Genomic DNA, 14,871 nt, shown 5'->3' on the forward strand with positions numbered 1-14,871 from the left:
TCCTAAAGTCCAAGTCAAATTTGATTCTCCCATTATTGATGACGATCTTCAGCTTCTGATTCGTCTGAAAATGTTCGCCGAAGACAGTATCAACGTTCTCGTGATCCTGCACTGAAGCGAATTCAAAAGATTTGCAAAAGGTTATTGACCACAGATTCACTCTCCTGCGAAATGAAAAGTTCGCAAGAGATGTCGAACAAATTAAACCTTATTCCAAACCTTTTGGAAACTTTCAAAGGTTCTTAAGAAACCTCAAAACCCATCCCTTCTTTAAAAGATGGTGATAATATTCTATTAACTAATGGGGAAAAAGCTCAAAACTTGCTCAGCAGTTTGAGAGTGCTCATAATTTCAACTTGAATGTTTTGAGTCCTATTGAAAATCAAATTTCAATAGAATTTCAGAATATTGTTGAACAAGAATTTTCATCAGATGAAGTTTTTAATACGGATCTGAATGAAATAAAATCTATTATCAAAAATTTAAAAATATGAAAGCCCCTGGTGAGGATGGCATTTTTACATTTTAATTAAAAATTACCAGAAGCAACTTTAAGTAGCTTGGTCAAAATTTTCAACAAATGTTTTGATTTGGCATATTTTCCCAGTAGTTGGAAAAATGCCAAAGTAATTCCGATTTTGAAACCGGATAAAATCCTGCTGAAGCCTCAAGCTATCGGCCCATTAGTTTGCTTTCATCTATTAGTAAATTATTCGAAAGAATAATTCTTAATAGAATGATGACGCACATTAATGAAAATTCAATTTTCGCTGATGAGCAGTTTGGATTTCGCCTTGGGCATTCAACTACTCATCAGTTGTTGAGAGTTTCAAATTTAATTCGAAGCAACAAATCTGAGGGCTATTCTACTGGCGCTGCTCTTCTAGACATAGAAAAAGCATTTGACAGTGTTTGGCATAAAGGTTTGATTGCGAAATTGAAAAGGTTTAATTTTCCGATTTATATCGTGAAAATTATTCAAAATTATTTGACGGATCGTACTCTGCAGGTATGTTATCAGAATAGCAAATCTGATCAACTACCTGTACGTGCTGGCGTCCCTCAAGGAAGCATTTTGGGTCCAATTTTATACAATATTTTTACTTCTGACTTGCCTGATTGGATGTCAGAAATCACTTTTTGCTGATGACACAAGCATCTCCGCCAAAGGCAGAAGCCTTCGTGTCATCACAAGAAGATTACAAAAAAGCTTGGATATTTTCAATTCTTATTTGAAAGAATGGAAAATTACTCCAAATGCTGCAAAAACTCAACTTATTATTTTCCCTCACAAACCAAGGGCTGATTTTCTTAAACCAAAAAGTCATCACATTATAAAGATGAATGAGGTAAATTTAAAGTGGGAGGATCAAGTGAAATATCTTGGACTTGCTTTTGACAAAAACCTTACTTACAAGGATCACATTGAAAGTATCCAGGTTAAATGTAACAAATATATTAAATGTTTGTATCCACTTATAAACAGGAATTCTAGACTTTGTCTCAAGAATAAACTGTTAATTTATAAACAAATTTTCAGACCTGCCATGCTTTATGCTGTGCCGATCTGGACAAGCTGTTGCTTAACCAGGAAGAAAACTTCAGAGGATTCAGAACAAAATTCTGAAAATGATTCTGAAACTTCCTCCTGGTTCAGCACCAGTGAACTTCATCAATTAGCCGAAGTTGACACTTTGGATGTTATGTCCAATAAGATAATTGATGCATTTCGACAAAAATCATTGCAGTCTTCAGCTGCATTGATCCGCTCTTTATATAGTTTATAAGTTAGTTTTAAGGTATCCCTTTTCTCTTTTGTACATGTAGGACCGCCTACATTTAAAATCACTGAATAGCGAAAGCAACAATATTTCATGAATAAATGAAAGTTGCTAGTATTTAAAATTGAGGTGAAAAGTCATCGTTTGTGATTGGACACTCAATAATATTTTAACTGAATGAATGTACATGGAAAAGAAATTTCAATAAATATAAATTAAAAAAAAAAAGCCTAAAATGTTACTTGGGTGGAGTTAAACTTTCGCAACTGTCATGTTAAACTTCACAGAAGCTTGACAGAAAGTTTAATTCCATGAGAGCGTTCTTTTATTACGTAACGCAGTAGGGGGAGGGGGTCGGAGGCCGTGTTACGCTCCATACAAAATTTTTAAAATTTGTTTGGAAATTTTGTTACGAGGGGGGGGAGGGGGTCTAAAAGTCCGATTTTTCGCGTTACGTAATAAAAGAACGCTCCCCATGTTGCACTTTTAGTTTCTCGATAATCGAGAAATTAAAAGTGAGAGTGTAAGAACCCGGTAAAAAACAACCGATTTTCCACCAGACGCTTATGTAAAGATTACACAGAAGTCTGTTGCCCGGTCGGCCGATTCGTTTGAATGGTGAACGTCCGAAATGTCAAAATCACGCAGTGGTACCAATATTGCGAAAAAAGTGTGCCATGGCATGACAGCCACATTTGTTTTCTAATGTTGGTGCTACTGCGCGATTTTGACATTTTGGATGTTCGCCATTCGAACGCCATCTTCTCTTAAAAACCTGGATTGTACGCCAGAAAATGATTGAACAGTGCGGCGGCCTGTACACCGACAATTAAATAAGCAGTTAAAAGCCTTATTCTTCTACTTTAAGTTTTGATCGCGTTTTCGATTCCTCTCGTTTCATCATCCCCTTGTTCAACGCGGGACATCCCCGGAGGAACCCGGACCAAACCGAGTTGTAACAGTTCGTCACTTTTTAGTTTGACTGTTTGCGACTTTGCGTAATAAATATATTATAATCGTTTAAGTTGTCTTCAGCGTGCAAAATGTTGTTCTCATGAAATCAGTCCAGTTTTCTCGTTGAGTGTACGTTTCAAACTTCAGAAAAGCCCGCTCAAAATCACTCGCAAGTCGACGCGAATCGGACCGTTTTTTCCTCCGCGCGTGTTCCGTGAAAAAAACCCCCGTCGAAATCTCCGCCGGTCAAATCATGGACCGCATCGCTTCGCTTCCGCCGGAACTGCTGGCGAACATTTTCAAATTCCTGTCCGGGAACGCGCTGCGCCAGGTGCGGCTCGTTTGTCACCGCTGGCGGTGTGTCGTGAGCAGTTACCGGGCCCTGGCGACACGACTCGCTCTCCGGCTGAAGCGAGGCAATGGCAAGGGCAGCTATTGGATGGGCCAGAATTTCCAGCCTCCGCCGCTTGTTCCGGTATCGTCGTTTGCGTTTGTTTGCTGGGGCATCGAAGGCGTCGACGGGTGGTGGCCAGCTTTCGGCCGGAAGTTAACGGTGCTCACGATGACCGCGTGCACCGTTCGGTTCGAGGTGTTCGTGGCGATGCTGCGAGTGACGCCGAATTTGAAGTGTTTGGAGCTGGACGTTATGTCGTTCGAGGGGAGCAGGCCCGTGGCGCCGGACTTCCGGCTGGAACATGTGGAGAAGCTTTGGATGATAAGGGTCTATTGTGAAGCGTTTAGCGTAGAAGATGTCATTGAGGTGTTGACGGTGATGTGCCCTCGGGTGAAGGACTTTGCGATGCGGATGCTGGTCGGGATGGAGATTCTCCAAAAAGTTATGCGGCGATTTGAAACTACGCTGGAAAAGTTTCAGGTGAAGGTGAAGCGTCGAGAGAACGATCTAAAGGCCTACCCCATTGAACAACACCCTCCGGAGAATTTGGTGGCGGATATGTGCATACTGCAGGGACTGCGCTTGAAGCGGGTCTCGATGGACGTTTCCGATCCGTTCGACGAAAAGGACTGGAAACGGTTGATCCAAGCTCAGCCCGATATCGAGGAGTTGATTTTGTACGTGGATTTTTCGTGGGTTAGTTGGCTGTAGGAATTAGCGATGAAAGAGAAACTGAATGACAATTTCCTCTTTACAGCGATTGAAACGGATTGCCGAGCTAACGCCAAAGATCCGAGTGTTGGAGCTCCATCCAGTGTGTATTATGAACTTGCAGTATCTCAACAGTTTCCAGCAGCTCGAGTTTCTGAAGGTGCACGGGAACAACCTGGGAAACGATCCGATTCACGACGTATTGTTCCATCCGCGGCTCAAGGAGCTGCACTTGCGGTCCGTTCATCTCGTACACTTCCTCTACTATCTGCAGCAATGTACGCTCCTCGAGCACATCCAACTCGAAGACTGTCGCTTTGAGAATCGGATCATCGCCCCAACGACGTTCCCCAACCTGCGAAATCTCGCCCTGCACTATTGCAACGTCGATCGAAAGGTACTGCTGTTTATCTTCAACGGCAGCCCACGGCTTGAGCAGGTGCGTTTGTCCCGCATGGACCACGTCGACGACCAGGTTGTCGAAGTGCTCTGTCGACGGGCCACCGGGCTCTGGAAACTGGAGCTGAATCAGGTTGGCGTAACGGACATTGGCGGCATGTGCATCATCCAGTACGCCCATTCGCTCGAGGAACTGCGGCTGATCGAGACAGAGTGCTCGATGCACGTGATTGAGATCTTGCAGAGGACGCGCAACTTGCGGGTTCGGTTTTCGGTTCCGAGGGTGTCATCGTTTTTCAACATTTGAAATAGCATATTTATCCGACCATTTTTCATCTTTTTTTTTTCTTAATTCGTGAAACCAGCTTCTTATGATATTTTTGACAATGCAATGACTCTGTTTCTCATATATAAAAGTTTGTCCATTCCAGTTATCTAAACGCAGGAAAAGTGGCTCATTTATGTGTTAAAGGTAATACACGCAATAAACTACGATTGAAATTTAATAGGATTTCTTTTTACACGTTTTCTTACTCCAGCCATGATTGAAATCAAAACACTGCTTAATCCACCTTAAGGTGGATGGCGCCTTCCCCACATTAGTTAACTCTTGATAGGGTTGTCAGATTTTCATCCTGTTGCACTCGTTGGAAAGGTCTTTTGATTACACATCTAACGATGAGTTGCATGCACGCAAAATTCAGATAACACAGATCTGTGTAAAATTTGACACAGATTGCCCAAAACCTGGAATACACAGAATCTGTGTAAAAGCCTTGTACACAGATCTGTGTTCAGCCGTTGTCTGTCAAATCTGTGTAATTTTATAAAAGCAATCTGTGTAAAATTTTACACAGATCTGAGTAAAATTTTTCACAGATCTGGGTAAAATATAACACAGAAATGGTTAAAAATATATATTTTAAGCCAGCGATCTGTGTAAAATTTTACACAGATCTGGGTAAAATTCCACCCCGATTTTTCCCCTGCAAACCTGTTTTCTTTCATAAAACGGATGGAAAAACGGAAATAAACAAAAACAATGAACCTTTTTAATTCAATCTTGAGGCAGCAAATCCTTCCTTGGCCGCGGGAACCGGAGCAGCGAATCCTTTCTTGGTCGCGGAAACCGGGGCAGCGAATCACCGGAAGATCCCGAATCAGGTTGTTGTTTCGGCTGGCGCTTCATTGCCGGAGGACTTTTTGGTCCGAATCTGGCCGAGACGTTCGAAGAAGTTGGGTAGTGCACGAGCGATCTAAAAAAAATAAGAATTAGATTTAATCTAACAAAGTTTATCAAAAGAAACCTACCGCAAAAGCTGGCCTTCCTTGGTCGCGGGAACCGAGGCAGCGAATCCTTCCTTGGCCGCGGGAACCGGAGCAGCGAATCCTTTCTTGGTCGCGGGGACCGGGGCAGCGAATCGGCGGAAGATCACGAATCAGGTTACTATTTCTGCTGGCGCTTCCTTGCTGGAGGGCTTTCTGGTCCGAACCTGTAGCGACGATGGCTAGGAAATCTCAAAAGCTCAAAGCTTGGTGTTCTTGCCGGAGGAGTTGGAAGTTTGGTTCACTCTTTTACTGTACTCGCGAAGATATGCTAAACGAACAAAGAAAGTTAGGTTATGGAATTAGTTTATACTTAATCTGGTGAAATTTGTTGTAAAACTAAGTTTTCTACTAAGAAATCTACAATCATGATAAAACCATAAAAACTCAGTTAAAAATCGCAAAAAAAATCTATGAAAAAGACGACCGAAAATTTTTCAACCTTCTCAGCTCAGCAGAAGTGCGGGAAATGAACGACAGTGACGCCAACTCTATTTTACACAGATTTAGAAGAAATCTGTTAGTTCAAAAATCTGTGTAATATTTTACACAGAACTGTGTCAGGAAACTACACAGATTTTGAAAGCTAGAACTGATCTTCAAGCTGTGTAATTTTTTTACACAGATCTGTGTTATCCAGATTTTGCGTGTGATTGATAAGGACATCATTTTCATCAAAATATCTGAGATTCGGCTTTAAAAAAGTGTATAATAAATGTGTTTATAACTTTGTGGTCAGACCTTTAATGTTTTAGTTTAGTTAGAAAGGTCTTTTCAGTACCTTTCTAGAAATATTTAACAGGACGGCTTTTCTTACGAATGCCACCCATTTACATTGTTTTACTTGAATTCGTACACCAGTCAAAGATTTGTTCACAGCGGTACCATTCACAAAACGTGTTCTCGCGCTTTTCTGAATCTTTTGAAAATAGTAAATATCAGCACAGATATTTACTTAGGTATATCTGTGATATCAGTAAGTTAAGTATTCATTTTAAAAAAACAAATTTTTTTTAAACCAAACAAATTTTGAACCACCTTCAGCCAAAAATGCTGTGTTCACCGCCGCCGGACCATCTACAAGCGTTCAACAAAAAGTGGGCCTCCGTGCTGCACAAAATCTACCCAGACTTAAGTGGCAACCACGTAGCAACCCACACCGGCAACGGCCGCTCGCCTCTCTGGGACGCGACGAGGGACAGCAGCAAGGTAATGAGGGATAGGCCACGCTGAGTCATGCGGCGAATCCGATCATTCCGAACGTTGCAGCGGGGATTGAACGTGAGATTTGCGATGTCTACGGAAGGCACCTCGTGGCCAAGCAGAACTTTGACTTTGGGGAAACTTTACTGAGCGACGATCCGTACGTTGTGGTGGCCGATCTTGACCATCAGTACCGCCAATGCCACCACTGTCTCAAGTTTTGTACGCTGAAACTACTTCCGTGTCCTGACTGTGTTGAAGTCATGTTCTGTTCGCCGGAATGTGCCAAACTCGCTCAACAGAGGTAACATCGTTTCGAATGTCCCGTCCTGCGAGGCCTTTACACCCTAGACGAGATTGGCCGCATGGATTCACCGCAGTCACTGCGTTCAACGACGACCTGGACGCCCTTGGCGAACACATCAACCGCAAAGGTCTTCATCCGTTCATGTTCAACTGGACAACAATCACCATCGTGCGCTAACGGTTGGAACCAGCTTGCGGTTCTCGGGGCGTACCCGCTGGCCAGTATGATCAACCATGGCTGCAGTGCCAACGTGATGCCGGTGGGGCTGCCCTGGGACAGAGTTGCCATCGTAGCGACAGATTGCGCCCGGCGAGCAGATCTTCGAGGCCTACTGAAAATATTATGATTAAAGAAATTTTACTTCAAGGTGTGTAAAATATCATCAAAGTGTGAAAATATGTGCAGAACGTCCTCGTGACCAAGCGGCGTCTCGTTGGCGCAGAATTCTGCCCCCGTTAGAACCGACACACCCAAGTGTACCGTCACTGGGCGATTGCGCTCCGGTATCCCGTCAACGCCATCGGTGTGGACTCGCTGGTATTTGTCAAAAGTAACGTTTTACTTCCATAAGAAACCTTCTCGCTTAGCAATCGGACACAGGCCCTCACCCTTTCTGGATGAGCAGGTGTGGGCGAGCCGCAAGAAGATTCGGCCGCGTACAAGGCTTCGAAAGAACTGCAAGAGGCGACCACCATGGCAGCGCATGAGGAATTCAACGGCCAATGATGCGACCCGTCGCCGAGGGCGTCGTCCCAGCAAGCGGAAGTTATCCGGCCCGGCACGAGGACAAGTGGGGACGGTGGACGTGGTCGGTCAGCGGCCAGGTACACTGCCTGGAGCATAAAGTGGTGAGTTGGTTGTTCGTGGGTGTTTGATTCCCTAGAATAATCGTTTTTTTTTTCTCGTCACCCAGAATCAAACCAGCTTGCCGATCTCGTTCGGCCTACCTTGGACAACGACGGCTTTATCGCCGAACGCGCCGGTTGTGCGCTGGCCATCAGCACTTACGGGACGAGCTGGAGAGGTGAGTAAAGAAGATCCAGGGAAGAACGGCGTATTGATTTTATCAGCTGCGAGTACAACCCGATTAAAGTCTACAGTGCCTCCTGCGGCACGAGGCCAGATTCTGCCTGAACGAACCAAAGAGCGTGTGGTGGTGATTCTCTGTGAGCGAAATCGGAACGCTGTTCTTCAAGACCAAGAGGATGAAACTGAGCCACAACCAATTCCAAGACGGTGGCACATGTATTTTTTTAAGAGCAGCTGAGATTGAAACAACAAGAAAAACACAAATGAATAATCGACAAACTGCAAAAAAAAAATCCATCTCCATCCATCTTTAAAAATAAATGTATTTCAAATATTTTAATAACTGATCAGAACTTTTGTGATTCATATGAAAACATGAAAGATTGCTAAGAAAGTATCAGAAAATGATTTATTTTTGGCAAACACGTTAAAGCAGAAATGCCCAACCTTTTGGCCCTGCGGGTCAGATCTGATTTTTATGAAGGAGTGGCGGGCAGGAACTAATCTGGAAAGGTCCAATAAACCAAATTTTCAGTTTTTGCTTTTTGGGTGTTTTAAATATACCTGACTCAAGGTGGTTTCAAAAACACTCAAAAAACAAAAACTGGAAATTTGGTTTATTGGACCTTTCAAAAATAAAAATAAAACTCCAGTAATGTTTGACAAAAGTTGAAAAAAAGAACATTTTAATAATAATATATATAATTTTGGGAAGGAAGGCAGTTTATGCAACAAGTTGCAAAAAGCAGATTTTTTCAGCACGAGTCGAACATTTATCCAACGAGGTTGACCGAGTTAGATAAATACGACCGTCTGGTCTCATTCGATCCGTCTTGGGGTCCCACAAGACCATAGTTAATAAAGTTTAGAAAAGTACTTTAAAAGTTAGGGTAAAAGACAATTTTAGCTAAACTTCGGTAGAATGTAAAAAGGGTGGTATTTGTAAGATATTCTCGTATGTTTGGCAGGTTAAGCACTCGCTCCTAATTCCATCCAACTTGCTGATTTTCACTATTTAAACAACTAATATTGCAAAACTTTTGATAGAAACTTGCTTGCTCACTTCTCATTGAGCTATTTATTACTCGATTTCAGTTGAAAACGCTTTTAATTGCCTTTATTTGAATGCAAAGTTCTTACCTGCCAACATTAGAGGCACGCTGGAATTAGAAGCTGTTCCCCTATATTGTTTGAAACGTATTTGACCTTTCCAACGCGTTCAAAAGATTGAAGATCTAACAACCCCAACAAAAGTTATGAGCACTTAAGTGTTATTTATACACTTTTTTGAGGCCGTCTTGGGGTCCCATAGGTTTCTTTTTTAAATCAGCAAGTTTAGTTAAGTACTTCAAAAGTTATACTAAAAAACGATTTTGGCGTATGTACAGAAGATTGTAAAAAGGGTGGTCTTTGCTAGAAAACCTATCATGTTATACATTTTCAGAAAGATATTAAAAAGACCTTTCCAATGAGCCCAAAACATTGAAGATCTGACAACCCTATCAAAAGTTATTAGACCGGATGTCAGATATTTCAATAAAAATGATTTCCGGGTCCATCATGCGACCCATCGTTAGTTAAATAATCGAAAGACCATTCAAATGAGCCTAAAACATCGAAGATCTGACAACCCTATCAAAAGTTATCAGCACTTAAGTGTTATTTATACACTTTTTGGAGGCCAGATTTCAGATATTTCTATAAAAATGATTTCCGGGTCCATCATGCGACCTATCGTTAGTTAGATAATCGAAAGACCTTTCAAATGAAGTTATCAGTACTGTTGTGTTATTTATACACTTTTTGGAGGCCGGATATTGGGATAGAAATATTGTCTGAATCTTCCATGCGAAATATCGTTGAATCGATTTTTATCAGACCTTGCCGATGTGCCAGAAATATTGAAGGTCTGCAAACCCTATCAAAAGCGATGAGTAATAAAGTTGATTTGTTAAACATGTTAAGAGGGAATGTTGCTATTTTTACTGAATTTATTGACTTTATGAATGTGAGGAAGACACCAACCACCTTAAGGTGGATTAAGTAACGTTTTTAAGCCAACTTCGCAACAATAAATTTACGTTTAGTTGTTACTCGCGCGGTTTTTTATTCTCCGACTAAGTCAAAGTCGGATCTGTCCCTGCTTCTCGCGTTCCCGCGTTCCCCCCGTCGGTGCTCGGCTAATCCGGTAAACAGTGTCAAATTGAAATTTCTGTTTTTGAAAAGTTTTATTGCTTTTTTATTCTGAAATCTGAATTAAGTAAATATTTCGTCGTTATGTTTAAATCCTTGACCTGATGCACAGTTTATACTAACAGGCTATCGTATCCAATTAGGTTTTACGCTGACTCAATTTTTAGGTTAGAAATTTGACAGCTTGGCCGCACTGTTTACATTTTTTGCACGTGTGTCTCAGCAAAAATGTGTGTGCGTGTGCGCTGGTGACGTCACGCTGTAAAACCTAATACAACATTAAATTACAAATTAAATTCTATAAATCTCTTTCAGAATGTGTCACCCTGTGCGCGTGCCGCAGTTAATAAATTCTATTCTTTCCATCAGCGTTGACATTTCAGACGATGGTATGCACGCTTACTGGGGGAACTCAATTTTTAAGTTCGTTCAAGCAAAATGCGATCTCAAATTTGAGATGGGTTTGTTTGATTTTTGATCACAAATTTGAGATCGCTGAAATGAACTAGTTTTTGTTGAGGTACTTATAATTTGTTTTCTTTTGAATATCTGGAGCACATTTGAAAGGGGCGTATGACATTGCTCTCAGGGTGCGTTCTTTTATTACGTAACGCAAAAAATCGGATTTTTGACTCCCTTCCCCCCCTCGTAACAAAATTTCCTTACAAATTTAAAAAAAAAATGTATGGAGCGTAAAGCGGCCTCCGACCCCCCCCCCCTCCTCCCCAACTGCGTTACATAATGTTGGGAGGACCACCCTGACGACGACGTGGACGTTGACGGTGGCTCATTGTGTTGGCACAGCCAACTCTGATCGATGCTCTCCGCACGCAGTGAGGAGCTTTGTCGTCGTCTTCATTTGTTGTGTTCGACATTCTATTGTCGTTCGTCGACCAGAGCACAACGCCAGTGCACTCTGGTCGTGCCAAATAGTTTCGTATTTTAGTCTGTTAAATGTAGTTCTGTCCGTGTAAATAAATGTATATTTATTGTGGCAAATTATGTGTTTATTGTCGGGAGTTCTACATTGCAACAGTGGCGACGAGAACGGAGCAAATTGATCGCATTTATGTGCGACAATTTCGCGCTCCCCGCGCGTGTGTCAATCAGGAGGAAGCATTTCAACCAGTTCGGTTCAGCCACCAGGAGCACGATCACCTGCCGCCGGAAAGAGCATTCCGCGGGAACCTGGACTGCACGCGACCTCCACACGCCGGCACCTCATCAGCAGAACATCGTTCAGTTCTGTCGGCATCCGCCATCTTCACCGGTGAACAACAACAAAATGGCGGATCACATCAACCTGCCAGTCATCGCCCCAACCCAACTGTCCTTCGTCACCATCAAACGCACCCCGGGCGTCACGTCTGCTCCAGGGGGTTCCAGCAGTTGGTGGGCAGCAAGAACGACGGTATCATCGACGATTTGCGTCACGGGGATGACATCTTGGTTGATGGTCAGCGCACTGGAGAGTACGATCAGCGGACATCGTCACACCGATCCGGTACGTCGCTCGTCGAGGAAAGCACGCAACCCGGCCCAGGTCCCGTACTCAACCCAAACACCCAGTACGCGCAATCCGGTTGGCCTGTCACACCAGGTCCGGCCACTGCGAGTCGCAGTTCACCGAGCTCGCCGAGTGTAAATCATCCGATCAAGCACTCAAATTCAACGGGGGAAGAGGGACTCCGTAAACAATCAGCACACTGGCTATTGTTCAACGTTCGTTTCGAAGTACACCTCGTAGCACCAGCAGAAATGCTTAGTGGCCAACTTCGATCGTCAGCATGCTCCAAGCAGGATGGCCAGCTCAACCGGCGTGACGTCATCAAGGCTCGGAGTTGCGCTAATCTTCAGACAACATCCTCGTTCGCTACGGTATTTGGCCCTGGAACCCTGGTCGAGTGCCAACCAAGTCGGGTTCGCCGAGTACTGCACAGCACCACTGCCAATCAACACTTCTTCAAGTTCAGCAGGCAGCCGGCACACACATTCACCGTTCTGGATTCTCGGTGACGTCCGCCAGCAGCAGCTCAAGCTTTCGTCCAAATTCGAGTCCAGATCATCAACCTAGGGAGGTCCTGCGAGTTCCACTTCAACATCCACCAAGTGCTACTCCTCAGCAAGCTTCAGCTCTGTCTCGTACCTGTTTCTGAACCAGAAGGGCCAAACGAGATACGACAACACATTCACATAAAGGGGGGAGGTGTTGGGAGGACCACCCTGACGACGACGTGGACGTTGACGGTGGCTCATTGTGTTGGCACAGCCAACTCTGATCGATGCTCTCCGCACGCAGTGAGGAGCTTGTCGTCGTCTTCATTTGTTGTGTTCGACATTCTATTGTCGTTCGTCGACCAGAGCACAACGCCAGTGCACTCTGGTCGTGCCAAATAGTTTCGTATTTTAGTCTGTTAAATTTATTGTGGCAAATTATGTGTTTATTGTCGGGAGTTCTACATTGCAACACATAATAAAAGTTAGCTCCCTTACGGCCTTTCGTCCCATTTATGCGCATGTAATGAAAAGCCGTAAGAGCAATGTCGTACCGCCCCAATTCAAATGTTGCTCCAGACATGTTATTTGCGCGTATTCCCGAAAAAGACTCGCGGCATATCAGCCTCGAAACGACGCCCTGCACTTTCGGCAAATGCGCGCTGTCAAATCGCATACCGTCATGTGGGGTGAATCGGGACTACAGTCTGAATATAGACAGTAGTTGTAAGAGCACTTAAAGGTTATAAATTTGGAAATGGATGTACACATTTTGTTGGTCTGAGTCTGTTCTATATTAGCCGTTTGGTTTTTCGCATCGGCAGCCAAGTCTAAATACTATTTCAGTAAAATTCAAGTTCCAGAAGATGCGTTGGAACATCCTCTACCATCTGGTGCTATTATCTCGTTTTTGCCAAAAGTGGATATTAGCCGTTTTTTCAATGGTGGGCAGTACGGCACATTCTGAAATGCCGCACGGCGTGTACTTTGAGAGAAACGGACAATACTTGTTGCAACAGTTTCCACAATAAAAATAAACTTTGTAGAAAGTAATAACATGAAAAGCATAGCAATTTTTTTTAATAAATCTTACAGAATTACTTTTTATAATTGAAAATTCTTCCCAATAAACCCAGCGCAAGAAACGGGAGCTTGAGAGAAAGTGCAAAAAGCAACAAGATAACAAGTATGACGAGCTTGTGTACACACACACACACACACACACACACACACACACACACACACACACACACACACACACACACACACACACACACACACACACACACACACACACAGCTAACATTTGCTATGCTTCATGGCACATGGCGGGCGTGGAGCCCGAAAAACCACAAATCGCCGGCTGGCTGTGGCAAAAGGGCTCAACCGTTATTGCTTGAACTTAAGATTTACACAATTCAGAGGGAACTCCAGATTTTTAACGAAGATGGCGTTCGAATTGTGAACGCCCGAAATGTCACAGTCACATAGTGGTACCAATATTCCGAAAAAAGTGTGTCAAGGCATAACAGCCACATTTTTTTCTAAAGTTGGTGCGACTGAGCGATTTTGACATTTCGGACGTTTACAATTCGAACGCCATCTTCGCTTAAAAACCTGGATAGCTTTTTTGGGTCTCTGTTTTGGTCGAGCGGCTTTGGTGCAACAACCGGGGATCTATTTTGAACCTTGTGTGGAAAGTGAAAAGAATAAAAAAAAACTCACAAAAGCACAATTGGAATGGACCAAAAATAGCACTGAAGCATCACACCGGTTCCAAAAGTTTAAAAATAGAAACTTAAAGATCGTCGGAAAAAAAATCATGGCACGGTTTTCAGGTGTTTATCAAGATTAAGCTTTTTCAAGAAGAAGAAAGCAAGCCGATGCTGATCACATTGTGTTAACCTAGAAAGTTCAACTAGGTTTTGCTAGAAAATGAGACCTAGCCTAACCTTGAGATACAATGATGTTAGGTCCTCAAAGAAAATCATAATGCCACCGAATTTAGTTTTAATTTTAAAAATAAATACCAATTGACTATTAGACCAAGAGTGTTAACAAAGAGTTTTAACATTATTTAGTTTTCAATTAGGGAATTGCCAATATTTTGTGAACAGGAATTAAATCCCCAACCGAGGGGCGGGACAATAGTAAGAAATTAAATAATTTAATTAATTAACGGTCAAAATTAACAAATTAAGGCAAAATTAACTTTTGTTTACGACCAAAACAACGCCACCTCTTTTCACACCACATTGATTTGGCAGCTTGACATTGCGCGGGATATTTGTTGTTGTGTTTGGTCAAATTTTGTTTTGTTTTGATTGCGTATTTGCGTTAACCAAACAAAAGGGCATTGCTCGCCAGGAATCTGCTCCAACAAGCCAACTGGTTGAACTCCTGCCAGATGTACATCGCTTTTACTGCATCGGAAAGTACAATAATGCCAGTTCACTTGGAACTGTGGCGTTCCAGATCCTAACCTGCCTCCTGAACGTGGTCAACCGGATCCAGGCAGACAACGTCCTACATCATTTCCATCGACATGATTAACTCTGGAAAATAAGCTGACTCGTCCC

The 14,871-nt window shown here is 43.0% G+C and overlaps 2 protein-coding genes across 2 annotated transcripts; both read left to right on the top strand.

The window, feature by feature from the left end:
* Nucleotides 1–2,893: 2,893 nt before the first annotated feature.
* Nucleotides 2,894–4,710, top strand: LOC6038503. Its single transcript, XM_038266962.1, has 2 exons — nucleotides 2,894–3,825; nucleotides 3,887–4,710. Exons 1-2 carry the CDS (start codon nucleotides 2,989–2,991, stop codon nucleotides 4,544–4,546), a joined length of 1,497 nt encoding a protein of 498 aa, XP_038122890.1. The 5' UTR covers nucleotides 2,894–2,988; the 3' UTR covers nucleotides 4,547–4,710.
* Nucleotides 4,711–7,407: 2,697 nt separating this feature from the next.
* Nucleotides 7,408–8,382, top strand: LOC119765393. Its single transcript, XM_038249163.1, has 2 exons — nucleotides 7,408–7,923; nucleotides 7,989–8,382. Exons 1-2 carry the CDS (start codon nucleotides 7,798–7,800, stop codon nucleotides 8,340–8,342), a joined length of 480 nt encoding a protein of 159 aa, XP_038105091.1. The 5' UTR covers nucleotides 7,408–7,797; the 3' UTR covers nucleotides 8,343–8,382.
* The last annotated feature ends 6,489 nt before the right edge of the window (nucleotides 8,383–14,871 follow it).

Source organism: Culex quinquefasciatus, chromosome 1 (genome assembly GCF_015732765.1).
Source record: "Culex quinquefasciatus strain JHB chromosome 1, VPISU_Cqui_1.0_pri_paternal, whole genome shotgun sequence".
Taxonomy (NCBI): domain Eukaryota; kingdom Metazoa; phylum Arthropoda; class Insecta; order Diptera; family Culicidae; genus Culex; species Culex quinquefasciatus.